The sequence below is a fragment of the Camellia sinensis genome, chromosome 1 (genome assembly GCF_055761805.1).
Source record: "Camellia sinensis isolate YWXY chromosome 1, ASM5576180v1, whole genome shotgun sequence".
Classification (NCBI taxonomy): Eukaryota; Viridiplantae; Streptophyta; class Magnoliopsida; order Ericales; family Theaceae; genus Camellia; species Camellia sinensis.
The window spans coordinates 126,319,701-126,335,117 of NC_138961.1; the positions used below are offsets into that span (position 1 = coordinate 126,319,701).

Here is a 15,417-nt window from a genome sequence, read left to right on the forward strand (position 1 = left end):
AGCTAGTTATTTAATTATTATTCATTCGAATTTGTAATAAGTAGCTAGTTATTTATTTATTATTCATTTGGACTTGTAATAAGTAGTTAATTCGGACACTTGGACATTCAGACCCTCTTGCACGAGGGCAAAATATATAATAATTTGTGTATGTCTTATAACCCCCATTTCTTCCTCCATTTTATTTACCCGCTTATAATGATAGCATTATATTTACTTAGCATTTTCCATGACTTGCATCCATTCGTCTTACATGTATAAGGGTTCGGCTCATCATTCTAACCAATGTCAATTTCAAATTCTTTGCTAGAATACGTGCTTCATCGCATGCTTTGAATTGGTTCATATGCCATGCTAGTAGTCGAACTCATTATTTTCATAATGTGTGTTGCATTAGTCATATTGTATTGTTTAGGAGCATGTATTTCTTCTAATTATTTTGCTTTATTTGGCTTGCCTTGGAGTATTAGGTGAGCATTTCTTGTTTTAGCATATTGCATTGTATGTTTGTGTTGCCATATCAAGTGTATTCCATGAGGCTAAGTACTTAAGTGATAAACCTATTTGAATGCCAGTGGATGAAGGCCTTTTTACTTAAGTTGGAATAATTTAATTTAAATACAAGCTCACTTTTTCAAGTGACCTGTATTCAAAACACTTTTTCAAAACAAACATAAATGAATGCATTCCAAATTTTGTGACTGGGTCTATACTTGTGTGCATCACCTAATAAAGATAGCATAATAATCAGAACAAGAGCATATAATGTAAACAAAAATCACATCATGATTAATTGAGGTTGATCTTTGATAAGGTGAGTGGGGTGCTCAATTAATGACCTTCCCCTCTCATACCTAAGTTCCTGAGCCGAGACACTTTGGTGATGATGGACTAATGGCCTTTGGCATGTGTCACGCGTTTCCTAAATTTTCCAAAAACATTTAGGTGGCGGCTCTGAAATCTGGCAATGCAATCCATTTTTTAGCATCTTTTGATTCAAACTTGATTTCTAAAATGGTTTGTCGCATTTGGACTCTTTTGTGTTTATCCATTTCACCTTGCACTTATGAAACCAGATTTAGAACCATGGGAGTCCGAACTGTAGGGCTAATCGTATCCGAAAGGAGCACGAAAAGCAAGCTACAGGTGTCCAAAATCCTTAGACAAAAATATGATTCCATTTTTTTTTAATGTGCGTGTGTGTGTGTACAAAATAAAATCAATGTATCTATAAGCTAATCACTAGATGTTTTGCTCCCTGCTGTCCTCTGACTAACTTAGTTATTATTTATTTAACTCATTTAGTTTTTACAAATAGAAATTTAATCACAGAAAGATAAACAAATTTACTTAAAGGAGTTTAATATTATTATTAATCATGATGCTACAAACATTATAATTTAATAATCACTATTAATTGACTTAATGTTATTATTAACAAATTAATTAGTTGTCTAAAAAATTCAAGTTCTTACGGAATCATTCTTTGTCCCCTTCCTATGCCAAAACCTTTTTCAAAGGCTCTTGGCTCTTGTCGATGGGTTCTTTGCCGACATCATCCAAAAACTCTTGGTCTTCGTCTTCTACTTCTGCCATCTTAACTTTTCTGACACTGCAGGTGTACTTCATTACTATTATGGAGCAATTTTTTGCCTGCACTTAGTGTCCTCTCACCTTTTCGATCCCAAATTCAGTTGGGAATCGCAACAACTGGTGCAAAGTTGAGGGAACAACCCTCATATCATGCATCCAAGGCCTTCCCAAGATGATGTTTGGGGAAGGGGTGTCTATCACGGTGAACTGCATAGTTACCGTCTTTCTTCCTTCCTAAATCTCCAGGTTTGTTATTCCCAGCAGCAATGTCAGGGTCCCATTAAATTCGACCATGGGGTTGTCGGATTGCTTCAAGTCGTCTTTGTGATGACTGAGCTCCTTGTAACATTTGACATACATGATGTCGCAGGCACTACCTTGATCGATTAATATATGTCTTACTTGGCAATCTCTAATCTTTAGTGTCACAACCAGTGTGTCGTTGTGCGGATGTTGCACCATGTCTAGGTCCTCGTCTGTGAAAGATATCATCGGGCCCCAGTGTCCTTCTATCCGAGGCTTCTTCTGTTGGACTTGGAAGACATGTTGCAAATGCCTTACCCTTTGTGTCTCTCCTCGAATCTCATTTGCATTGTCCTTTGTATGGATCGCGTTGATAACCCAAGGTCCATCCACTCATAGCGCCAGGAGTGGTGCTGCTGCTGCCGACACCTGGGCTAGCTTCGCCTGTTCCTATCTTGTCTTTGTTTCATCTATCAAGTCTTTTAGGTGTCCATGCCTAACCAGGTCCTCCGGGTGTTTCTTTAGAGTCCAACACCCTTGAGTCATGTGTCCATTCTCATCATGGTAGGCACAATTTTTCCCGGGGTTCCTGTCCATGTACTCCTCCGAGGTCTTCTGCGGTGCCCTGAAGTAGGGCTGCTTCTTGATCTTCTCCAAGATCCTATAGATCGAGATCTTTAAAACTGTGCTCATGGCCTGCGTAACCCTCAATCCATGTTTCGGCTTGTCAATGCCGTTATTTCCTCGACTGCGCTTTGATATGTCGTTTCTCTTCTCTTGCTTCACTACACTCACCTTCTTTGTTTTTTTGTCTTCCTCCACCCTTGCATACTTCTTGATCCTTGCCATGAGATCCTCCATGCTTTTTAGGAGGGTCTTTGCAAGGGATTGCCAAAGAGGGCAATCATTCTCCAAGCTGTTCTTAAAAGACACGATTGCAAGTTCCTGGTTACAAGTCGGTATCCGATTGTAAACTTCATAGTATCTCTTTGCGTAAGCTCTAAGGCTTTCACCATTGTCAATCTTCAAGGCCAACAGGGAGTCGAGCCTGAGTGGCTACAATCTGTTCATAACAAACTTGGCCACAAACATCTCAGCCAGTCCTTCATAATTCTTGATGCATCCCTTTGGCAGTTTAAGGAACCAATCTGATGCTATTTCCCCAATTGTCGAAGGGAACACTTTGCATAACAACTGCTCATTTCCACTCCATAGAGACATTGCATTAAAATATGAACCAACATGGAAGTTTGGGTCTAACTTACCATTGTAGATCTAGAACCTCGGGATACTAAATCTCTTTGGTGCCTCGAATGCATCAAAGTCTACCAAGAAAGGCGTTCTCAACTGAGTGGTGGATGTGACCTTGACGCCTTATCTCTTCCTCTAGAAGTAGTTTTACAAGTCTTCCTTCGTCCGCCTAGGAGCTCGGCGATTGGTTGATTTTAGTCTCCTTGGTGCACTGCTTCCTGTGTTAGGATGCGTTCTCTTAGACTTCTCCACATCTATTATTTCATCAAAATAGAGGCCTTGCCCATTGACCTGCCGAGATCCTTTGATCTGGGTTCCCTTGGTCCTCGAGGTTCTCTTAGATTCTTTCCACCATGATTCTGTCTGTCTAGCATTCTGTGATCGCCGATGTGAGTTCCCAAGTCTTTTTTCGTGTTGTGGGATAGTTGGTACTGCAACCTGTCTTGTTTTCTCTGTGTTGGCATTTACTGCTGGGGTCGGCGTTTCCAGTAAGGGCAACACTAGCTGCATCACCTTGCTCTACATCATGAAGTTTGCCACAGTTTGCAGGTCCGTCAGTTTATTGGCCAGGTCCTTCACCTCATCATCTCTTCTCAGACACCTTTCTTTCCATACTGGTAAGTCACTCTCGTTGTAATATTCTTCTCAATTGCCTCTTCTCAGGCCATTACGGCCCTTGACGACATTGTTCACTTCAAGATTTACTTCTTGCACTTCTTTGTCATTGTTTCCTCCTCTGTCATTTGGATCCACGTACTCCTCTTCCTGATTGTGTATGTCATCCCTGACTCTCACCTCCAGTCCGATGTTGGCCATCTATTCTTTACTAAGTTCCCACAAACAGTGCCAAATAATGGGTGTTGATTTCCTATCTCACAACCAAACAGGGAACTTAGCTAGAGAACACGTGCCATAATAGATTAAACCAAGCACCTGCCAACAAGGAGACTAGAATACCACGGTGGCTCATCCACCCGAAGGCACTTTGACGATCAAGTCAGTCACTTATCTCTCGAAGATATCAAATCAAGTATTCAGTGCACAAGTAAAACCTTACCTTATACCAACAGTGGTGCCTTACTTTTATAGCTAATAGTGCCCTCGTCTCCTAGCAGTCACACTTCATAGGACGCAAGCACAATGCTTATCTTGGACTCTTAGTTAGATATGGATGAACTCCTCAAAAGCTTCATCTTTATCCGAGCTAAGCGTATCACATATCTAGGATTCTTGTCCCTTATCTAAATATCTCGGGATTCCGATATTACTACACCATACATCAGCAATACCATAATCACCTCGGCAATCTGGCACGTCCGCATGGCACGACCCTAAAAATATGTCCCCACAGGAGGTATATGAATAACTTTAATACTTCCTTGGAGCATCTCTATGACTTTGTTCATGGCAGGATGGTTAATAGGCTTCATTTGTATCCACCATAAAGTTACTACAATCATCTTCATTACCATCTCTTTCTCCTCCTTCGTCGTCTCTCCCATTTCTACAAGCTTTCTATTTGTGAATTGGTCATAAACCCACAGAGGGAAATAAGTTTGGCTTGAATTAGCTGATGCATTCCAATTCCTCCTCTTTCCTGCTATTTCCATCAACAACATTCCAAAACTATAAACGTCAACTTTATATGAAACACCTTCAATGTTTTTGTAGAATAACTCTGGGGCCATGTAACCCATGGTTCCTCTTGTTGCAGTGAGAAGCACAATACTATCAACTGTTGGATACAATTTTCCAAGCCCAAAGTCAGAAACTTTTGGAGTGTAATTCTCATCAAGGAGAATGTTGTGAGGTTTTATATCAAAATGCAAGATTTGCATGTCACAACCTGGATGCAAATATTCAATCCCCCGTGCCACTCCAAGTGAGATTTCATACATTTGCTCACAACTTAAGGAATTTTTTCCTTTTCCAGAAAAGATGTATTTCTCAAGAGACCCATTAGGCATGAAGTCATAAATAAGAGCACGCTTAGATCTCTCAGCACAAAATCCAATTAGCAGAACCACGTTGACATGATGTATCCTTCCTATGGTGGCAACTTCATTTATGAATTCTTATCTATCAGCTTTAGGCTTACTCAGCATCTAAACTGCCACATCAATGCCACTTTGAAGCTTTCCTTTGTATACAGAACCATAGCCTCCTTCTCCCAACTTGTCCCTAAAACCTTTGGTCATCTTCTTGATATCTGAGTATGAGTACCTAATAGGTGTGAGATTATTTTGATTTCATTGGAAACCTTCAATGCTTTCAAACATCGATAAATGCCTTGTCCTGAACTTATAGATTAAAAATCCAAACAAGCATGGCACACATAAAATCCTGCTAGGATTGTCCTATGTAGGTAGATAAAGAACCGTTATTACCTAATTTGCAAGAAATTATGTTCAAATTTTCTTTTATAACGTTGCATTTCATTTTATACTATTTTCTTTTGTGTTAAGGGCCATTTCCTTTGAATTATATAACTTTTCACAGTGTTCACTAAATAGAATAAATGCAAAATATAACATGCCATACCTATGATAACCAACAAGAGGAAGATTTGAGCTATAAGAAAAATGAACATAGTTTCAGCATTGTGACTAAGGCAGTTAAAAGAAGAAAAAATAAAGTGATAAGAAGAGCAAATAAGCCTAGCAAAGCATACAATAAGTTCCATAAATCATTCTATCTAGTGATTGAAGGCATCTTAGAAAGCAATGAGAAATGCAACAGTTTTCCAATCACTTTGAACATCTCATGTTGGAACCATTAACATGACAATGAGACCAACCTAAAGTTTTTGTTTTTTCATACAAATATTTGAGTAGGATTTCTAAGAAAACATGGGTTTATTGCATCCGACAGCAAAGAAAGCACATTCCAAGAGGAAGTATGCCAATATTTAGAGTAGAACTTGGCAAGATATCAATTTAAGACCCCTTGCAAAATGTTTTCTCCACCACTTAAGGGCCTATTTGGCACAAATTTGCTAAGTGAAAAGTTCCAAGTTTTTTTTTTAGTTGGGGAAAGTTTGTTGTTAGTTGTTTATTATTAGATTAGTACCTATGGAAGTTAATCTCCCCATTGTTGTAAAGTGGCAAGTGTGTGCCTCCTAATTCAACTCTCCCTTAGGGAGAGTTAAGCCCATGACCTCCCCCATGGGACTAAACTCTTATGAGAGTCATGGTGGCCAACTTATTAAAAATTTTGATAATAAAAAATCAGAAACTAAAAACATCTATCCTCTTTCTTCCAGCTAATTAGTTTTTTCAATTTATTTAAGCTATTTATACCTCATAAACCATGGGTAAAATCTATACAAAATACTTTGACAAATTTTTAAATTAAAAATAAAAAATAAAAACTTATAAGCATCACCAATTAGAGGTATTTAAAAAATAAAAAAAAAATAAAAAAAAACTGGTGGAACTGATAAACTAATCCAATCTAATCCAAATTGTTATTTTGGTTTGATTTTTATGAGTTTTAATACAGACTCCAGTTTTGAAAATGGTTAAACCTTTCAAATTGGTTCAATTCTTAGTTCTAAGGTTTTGGTTACAATTCTGAATCAAATTGAATCATGTTATATGTATTTTTTATTTTATAATATTTTTGCATGTAAAAGTAAGAATATAGAAGTTATAGCGATTTCGGTTTTGACTCGTTATCTATTGTATTCCAGACTTGGGTTGGTATGGTTTAGAATGATTATTCATATCTTGTTTCCCTTGTTTCCCCCATATTTTGGTTTTTGGGTTGTAGCTGTGCGTTTGGAACAGATTGATTGCTTGTTTTTCTAAACCTTTGTTGCCCAGATGTTGGCGCCTCCGCTCGAGCAGGAATTCTTGCGCTTGAGCGGGCTTCACAAATTTTGCTCCTCCGCTCAAACGACCATTCTTGCGCTCAAGCGGGATTTGTCAACTTTCAGCATTTTTGTAGTTCTGAAAATATTGGGAGAATGCATTGGACGCTCGAGCGTCCAGTCTCACGCTCAAGCGGGATCCTTCGTATACAAAACTTCCAGAAATACGTATCCTACGCTCGAGCGTCACTTTTCACGCTCAAGCGGAACCTTGTGTCTGACACTCAAGCGTCACTTTCCACGCTCGAGCAGACTGCGTGTATAACAGTCCGTGAAGATGACATTTTGAAACACTTTTTCTTCTATCTCTCTCTCTCTGTCTCTAAACTTTCCAAAAACCTAGATCTACACATCCTCTCTCTAAAACTCACATTCTCTCTAAGATTTCATCTAGATCCGTTGGGATTTCCACCCTAGTGTTTGAGAAAAAGGTAGAGTGCATCAAGATCTTCATTTTGATCCAATTAAAAGTGGGTTTCGTCATTCTTGGAGTCTCACTCTTTCTTGGCTCATCTTCTTCCTTTGAGGTAGGAATTTTTCTACACTTTCATATGATTTTTAGCTTAGTTATTTGTTATTGTGTAACAATGGTGGGATTTGGGAGTAGTTTGATCAAATCTAGGGTTTTGGAGTGAAATGAAAAAGATGAATTTTTGGTGAATGTGGAATAAATGAGTTTGGAGGCTGAAAATATGTTCATGTTGTGTCAAAATGGTAAATTTTGGTACTTGGGTTGATATTTGCGAAAATGGGGTTTTTTCCCTAATTGAATCAAATTGCTATTTTGTATAAATAATTGAAATTGACATTGAAAATGTGAAATTGGATGATTTTCGATATAAATGGTGGAATTGAATATGTATTACTTCACACCTTTGGATGTTTGGAATAAACTATTAGTTTGAGATTGAATATATGTTTAGATATAACTGTATTGGGCTATCGGTGGAGGATAGCTTTGATTGTTGTAGAAATAGCATGTACATTAGGCGAATTGAAACTAATCTTTTGATGGTTGTCAGTGAATATGGCCATGTCTATATACATTGTACATGTATGATTATTTGGGAGTGGAAAGGGATGTACTCCATTGTTTGATTTTGTGTTTATATACATTGCATATGTATGAATCATTGTTTGGGAGGAGAAAGGGAATGGACTCCATTATAATTAAGTTGGTCGGAGTGTCCTGGGTGAAAGTCCCGAAATTATACATGGGTGCCTAGCCCGCGGACGAAATATCCGTAAAATGACAATTGTGATGCTTGTATAGCCTACGTTTACATGGGTCCCGTTTGACGGCTGCCCGCAGACAAAATATCCGTGAAATGGAAGTTTGACGTGTTTATGTGTATATGTTGTATGATTTGAAAACCATTGAGTTGTAACCTCAGTTTGGTTGTTGAGAAATAATGAAATTGACTCATGAATTGAGAACGATAAGTGAACGGCATATGAATTGAAAGAAAATGGATTAAGACTTAAATTTGATATCTTATGAGTATATACATTCGTGAGAGTTTTACCCCAAGCATTGTATATGCACTTTGTACTTATATCTTTGCTAAACCTCATATATTGTGTTAAATGATTCCTACTGGGTTATGGCTCACCCTATTTGGGAAAAACATTTTCAGGTAATGATGGGATGCCTCCACCAAGGCAGTAGCATGGGAAAGATTTTCAGGAGCAAGAGCTTCTTATTTTGATTGTATATTTTTGTAAAGTCAAGGGCTTAAGATGTAATGAGCGAAGCTCACTTTTGTTGTAACCAAGTCAAGGCTTGGAAAGATGTAAGCCAATAGGGCATTTATTTATGTTAAACTCTTTTGTATCTTTAACTTCATATAATGAAAGGACTATTTACTCTGATTTATGTAGTTATTAACACATATTTGGGTTGCACTTATTACATTATTTTTGGGGGCGTTACAAAAGTTCCTAGTAAGTTTTGAACACTAGTCTTGATTGTAAGGTTGACAAACTCTAATGAACTGAATTAAACTAATTATAGCTAGTTTGTTTACTATTATATAATATATATGATATTTCTTGTTATATAAAATATTGGCCAAAATTCATTTCACTGATATGATTTTATAGCACTTTATACCCCTGTCTTTTAAAAATAGGCATATATTTTTTGGACTAAAATGCAACCATTAACACCTTTAATTATAGATGTAAAATAATTATAATACCCTCAAACCCTATATTTTTTGTTATTTTCTTTGTCTCTCATCTCTTATACACATAATTTATAGCATCTAGTATTAATTCAATTAAATCAAAATTAATTATAAATTTTTAATTAATTATTGTAATTGTTAAATTTGTATTCTAATTCTAATTTAATTATATTTTATATCACAATTAATCCTAAATATTTAACTATTTATTGTAATTACTAACTTTTTAATCTAATTTTAATTTAATTATATTTTAGATCACAATTAATACTAAATTCTTAATTATTTTTTATAATTTATAACATGTTAATCTAATTACATTTTAGATCAATTCTTAATTATATTTTAGATTTTAGATTAATTCTTAATTATATTTTTATTTTATTTTAATTAACATATTAATCTAATTTTAGGTTTGGAGAGAATGGGAATAAAATTGTCCTTTTGTTGTATTAATTCATTCTAATTTTTTAGAAAACAAAACCCACTCTATAATATGGTGTGTATAATACACCGTCTGTTAATTTAGATTAAAAAATTAACGGTAGGATTTTAATCGAAAATCACATCGGATTTTTTGGCTATATTTGAACGATAAGGGGTAGTAAAGTGCTCCAGTCTCAAACCACAAGGGAGGTAAAATGAATTTAGCCTTAAAATGTTTAGACACTGTAGAATCAAAGCATATTGGTTATATAGATTTAACGATTCGATCACATTTTCAAGTTTTCAAGAATTGTAAGAGCCGATTTGATTTTTGGTTTGGTCTAAAACTGAACCAATCTAATTCATGAACACCCTCAGCACAAATAAGTTGCACCAGACAATAGTCTTGCAAACAACTTCTGCATTGAGAGGATTAGAAATCAGAGGAAGAATACTCACTCTGGCTGAAGCTCCACAAGTTGCTTACAATTTTTGGCGAAAAAATTATGTTAGTCAACGAAAAATTGCAAAAACTAGTGGGAATTAAAGAAGATCAAGCCGACCACATCCATTTTTAATTTTCACAACATATCTTGTCCATCATTAAAATGAAATAATGTGTACAATCAGCCTTCTTGCTCTATCCTGATGGCATCTCCATCAATTTGCCTTAAAATTTATAGCCACTACTTCAGATCTATTATAATATGGAAAATTGATCAGTCACTTATGTGTGAATTTTGCTTCATATATAACTACGAAAATTGTTAGCAAAATTTAATTCACAATTTTATTTTTTTTTATCAAAATAGAAATTTCCATTAATGTAACCAAACGACACATACAAAGAGGAATCCATCCAAGAGATAAACTTACACCAAGCAAAGGAAAGATGAAAACAAATAACACACAATTCAATTTACAATAAGAAGAAAGAAAAAAAAAGTGTATCGAAAAATCTAAAACTATAATAGTAGATAAAAGCGAACAAATTGTAACAAAATATCACTTAAACATTATTCTCCTCGCATTTTTAAGTACAAAAATTACTAACTTAACTTGCATAATCTAGGATTGGATCATTTTTTATTTGAAACCTAAAAAAAAATTACAACTAATATAAGAACCAAAGGGCCTAAATTCGAGTAAAAATTTGGAGCTCCTGAGTTTTGTAACCTATGCCAACGACAAAACCTGTACTATGATACCATTCTACACTGAAATTTTCATTCCTTTTATTTTTAAATATTTCTTTAATTATTTCTCTCAAGGATGTGTGAAATTGGAATAAACTTCAAAGGTTCGTATACTCCAATGTAAAATGTTTTACTTTAAAACATAATTTTCATGTAAAACCTTGTATAGTAAAAACTAATCATTTTTTTTTTCGGTGTTTGGCTCAATCCTTGGAAAAAAAAATTTCGAGAAAATACCCTCAAATAATTGACATGAAAAAAGACTTTGAACAAACCTTTATTAAGAGAGCATAAAACCAGAAATTTCTTTTTCAGTTCAAAATTCTCCTAAATTCTATCCTCAAAGGTCCAAAATTTCAAAAAAATGCTCAATGAACAAAATAACTGCAGGTATCCATTGACACATTTTATCGAACAGTTGACAGGTAAGGAAAATGGGAGTAAAGCTCACACCCATGAACTGAAACGAGAGAAACTATGCATCACAAAAGCAACAAGCTATTCCAACATCAAAAACTTTCTCTATAACCAAACACTCTTGTTGTATATAATTTAAAAAAACCTTTTTTGGACATTTTTAGCTCGGTAGTGTGCTCCTAAAGAAATGGCCGTCAAATTTATATACATTCATTTCAAATAAAAAATGAAAAGATTTGTCATCAAACACAGCATTCTAATTTAATTTTTGTACAAAAATTCTCTTTGCAAATCACTTTTCGGTGTAAAATATTTCTCAGTAAATTTATTTAACTTTTTGTACATCCTAAACATCAAAAAGTATTAAAAATATTTTTGTCGAAACAAACAGAAGCTAATCGACCAGAAAATTTTACTCACTTAGAAAGGAAGGCTGAAAAGAGCACACATTGGAGCAAGCGGCTATAACATCCAAAACATTGGTGATGCAAGATGCTTGTGTTTTGCAACTTTTGTGGGGTGGCGGCGGCGGTGATGGTGGCGGTGTCATGGTGGAGGTGAGTAACGTTGGTAGTGTGGTGACATCAATAAGATTTTAGTTCGGAAAAATATTTTTCGCCTTCTAAAAGTAGAAAACAATTTCAGTCCAAATAAGTTTGCTTTTTGTTGACCATGAAAAATGTTTTTCATTGACTATTGTTTTTTATCATACCCAATGCAAGAAAATAAAGAAAACATGTGTGACAGAGGGGGAAATTAGTTGGAAAATTCCTCAATTTCTTTCTTTCAATGAGTGGCAAGACTTTCTTGAACAAAGGATAGTAATACTTCATGATCTAACCCTCACAAGTAATACTCTATTTCTAACAAGCCACATAAGAAAATAAAACAAATTCAATTAGTAGACAAACTGCCCTCAGTTTTGTATTTCTATAATCAAGCATACATATTCAAAAAGAGACCACCAAGTTAAATAATCCAAGGCCACTCAAAGGCACACATTAACCCATTTAATCAAACTCACATGTTTTTCAGGTAGAGAATGCTGATTGAAGACTAGTGAGAGCTAAAAGACAAAATTTGATATACAGGTGAGTGTCAGCGTTGCCTCTAAATAAATGTTTCTTGGCACAATGCACTTAACGTGCACTTATATCCATTGTTAAGGAATCCATACAAGCGACTGATAGAATCGGCAATTGGGTAGGGTCTATGTCGTTTCCATTCTCACTCAGCTTCGCCTATGGATCCATAAAAGGTTTGGGAGGCATCTGAAGAAATTCAATACTTCCTTGGAGCATCTCTATGACTTTGTTCATGGAAGGACAGTTAATAGGCTTCATTTGTATGCACCATAAAGTTACGACCATCATCTTTTTTACCATCTCGTTCTCCTCCTCTGTCGTTTCTCCCTTTTTTATGTGTTTTCCATCTGTGAATTGGCCATAAACCCATGAAGGGAAATAAATTTGGCTTGAAGTAGCTGATGCATTCCAATTCCTCCTCTTGCCTGCTATTTCCATCAACAATATTCCAAAACTATAAACGTCAGCTTTATATGAAACACCTCCAATGTTTTTGTAGAACAACCCTGGGGCCATGTAACCCATGGTTTCTCTTGCTGCAGTGAGAGGCACAATACTATCAACTGTTGGATACAATTTTGCAAGCCCAAAGTCAGAAACTTTTGTAGTGAAATTCTCATCAAGGAGAATGTTGTGAGGCTTTATATCAAAATGCAGGATTTGCATGTCACAACCTCGATGCAAGTATTCAATCCCCCCGTGCCACTCCAAGAGAGATTTTATACATTTGCTCACAACCTAAGGAATTTTTTTCCTTTTCCAAAAAAGGTGTACTTCTCAAGAGACCCATTAGGCATGAAGTCATAAATAAGAGCACGCTTAGATCTCTCAACACAAAATCCAATCAGGTGAACCACATTGACATGATGAATCCTTCCTATGGTGGCTACTTCATTAATGAATTCTTACCCATCAGATTTAGGCTTACTTAACATCTTAAGTGCCACAAGAGTGCCACTTCGAAGCTTTCCTTTGTATACAGAACCATAGCCTCCTTTCCCCAACTTGTCCCTAAAACCCTTGGTCATCTTCTTGATATCCGAGTATGAGTACCTAATAGGCGTGAGATTATTTTGACTTTGTAGGAAACCTTCAATGCTATCAAACATCGATAAATGCCTTGTCCTGAACTTATAGATTAAAAATCCAAACACACATGGTGCACATAAAGTCCTTGCTGCTAGGATTACTCCTGTGTAGGTAGACAAAGAAGTAATAAGAAAATGTTCTTTTATCCTTCCATTGTCACCTAATTTCCAAAACTAATGTTCAAGTTTTCTTTTATACTGCTGCATTTCATTTTATATTATCTTGTTTTGTATTAAGGGACATTTCTTTTGTATTAAAAGATAACTTTTCATAGTGTTCACTAAATAGAATAAATGTCATACCTATGATAAACAACAAGAGGAAGATTTGAGCTGTAAGAAAAATAAGCATTGATTCAGCAATGTGACTAAGGCAGTTAAAAAGAACAAAGCATTATTAATCAAAATGAGACACGCATGACAATGCATGAACGAGAATGCATGACAATGCATGTAATTAAAATGTATGACAATGCGTGATAAGGGAATGCATGGTAATGCATGTACTGAAATGCAGATGAAAGATGCATGACAATGCGTGTAATTGAAGTGTATGACAATGCATGACTTATTGAAATGCATGACAATGCACACTATTGGAATGCACGACAACGCAAATGAACTTGAATGCGTGACAACGCACGTCTCTTGAAATGCATGTTTGTTTGTTTTTTTTTTTTGTTTTTTTTTTTTTGAAATGCACGAAAATGCAAATGGAACGAATGCGTGACAACGCACGTCTTTTGAAATGCATGACAATGCAAATGGGCAGTGAATGTGCGGCAACGCGCGTCTTTTGAAATGCATGACAATACACATGAACTTGAATGCACGACAATGCATGTCTTTCGAAATGTATGACAATGCATGTGAACTCGACTGCGCGGCAACGCATGTCGCTTGCGAAATGCATGACAATGCATCTGAACAGTGCATATTAATGCAAGTTGTATGCGTTACAACGTGTCTAGACATACATAACGATGCAACCTATGTATGCTAATCTCGCAAGATACCAAAGGAGAAGAAAAGGATACACCTTGCACGTATTTGAGTGCTACGCACAAAAGACACGGCATGGAGACCGGTTAAGCTTCGGAAATGCATTTTCCTGCACTGTGTTGAGCAATGGAGGCCCCAAACCACATCAAAGACCCAAACAAAGGTCCAGGAGGTTCATCGGCTATCAGGGGAGTCCATCGGCCATCCACCGGCCACAAAACAAGGCCATCGGCCATATATTTGGCCGACCGGCCAACAATGTGGCCGACCGGCCAAAAATGCCTGTATCGGGGCAGTTTTGTCCTTTCGGCACAGGTCTTTAAATATAGGGCTTTAAACCTTATTTCTTCACTTGCCTCTTAGTCGAAAAACCTTCCCCCATCTCTTTAGGTCATTTTTCTTCCTTCGATCCATCATTTTCCTCGATTTTCAGGCCTGTTTCAACGTTTTATTCGCAAAACTCTCGCCGTTTCGAACTTTTTGAACCGAACAAAATTTGTTTTCGGTGTCTCTTTCTCAATTTCTACCACTCGGGGTTTGTTTCCTTCGAGTTTACCTTGATTCTCGTGCCTTTTCCGCACCTCGACTTTTCCAGCCATTTTTCACCCTCCCGGGGTTGACTTTTTAGTTGACTTTTCATATTCATGCCCGGTTTTCACATTTTCGGCCATTTTCACGCTACCCTTGAGATGGAAGACGATATTCCAGGCGGTGGGGCTCCCCTGGAGATGGATGTGGACCCAGAGACCGAGCTCTTGCCTCTTCACATCCGACCATTCGATCCGGCGGCCTACAGGCCGATGATTGACGTGTTGCCTCCTGACGGACTTCGGCAGTTCAGGAGTTTTGATAGAGCCGTGCCGCCGGAGCTTATTCTGCGCGAGCCAGAGTCACATCTGTCATACGACGCTTCCGAGGTACATTTTTCCCCGTTTCATTTTCTGCAAAGTGGAGTACACAACTGCAATACTTGATTCTGTCTTTTAAATGTTTGGCCCGGATACATCGATATACCATATGCTGTAGTCCACTGTGAACACACTTGCACCTGATATC

The 15,417-nt window shown here is 36.6% G+C and overlaps 1 protein-coding gene and 2 pseudogenes across 1 annotated transcript; all 3 read right to left on the reverse strand.

Moving 5' to 3' along the window:
- Nucleotides 1-2,286: 2,286 nt before the first annotated feature.
- On the reverse strand, nucleotides 2,287-3,057 carry LOC114282689 (uncharacterized). The gene is made up of 2 exons (XM_028225426.1): nucleotides 2,927-3,057; nucleotides 2,287-2,884 (listed from the first exon to the last, which is right to left on the reverse strand). The coding sequence occupies exons 1-2, from the start codon at nucleotides 3,055-3,057 to the stop codon at nucleotides 2,287-2,289; spliced, it is 729 nt and encodes a 242-aa protein (XP_028081227.1).
- Nucleotides 3,058-4,418: 1,361 nt separating this feature from the next.
- On the reverse strand, nucleotides 4,419-6,398 carry LOC114282688 (rust resistance kinase Lr10 pseudogene; annotated as a pseudogene).
- A 6,029-nt stretch (nucleotides 6,399-12,427) lies between these two features.
- LOC114282687 (rust resistance kinase Lr10 pseudogene) lies at nucleotides 12,428-14,960 on the reverse strand (annotated as a pseudogene).
- Nucleotides 14,961-15,417: the final 457 nt, after the last annotated feature.

What these genes read in the sequence shown, in the direction of transcription:
- LOC114282689 (XM_028225426.1), bottom strand. Translation starts at nt 3,057, where the DNA reads ATGTCTCTATGGAGTGGAAATGAGCAGTTGTTATGCAAAGTGTTCCCT. An exon ending in TATGAAGGACTGGCTGAGAT is followed by an intron (nt 2,885 to 2,926) that starts GTTTGTGGCCAA and finishes GTAGCCACTCAG; the next exon opens with GCTCGACTCCCTGTTGGCCT.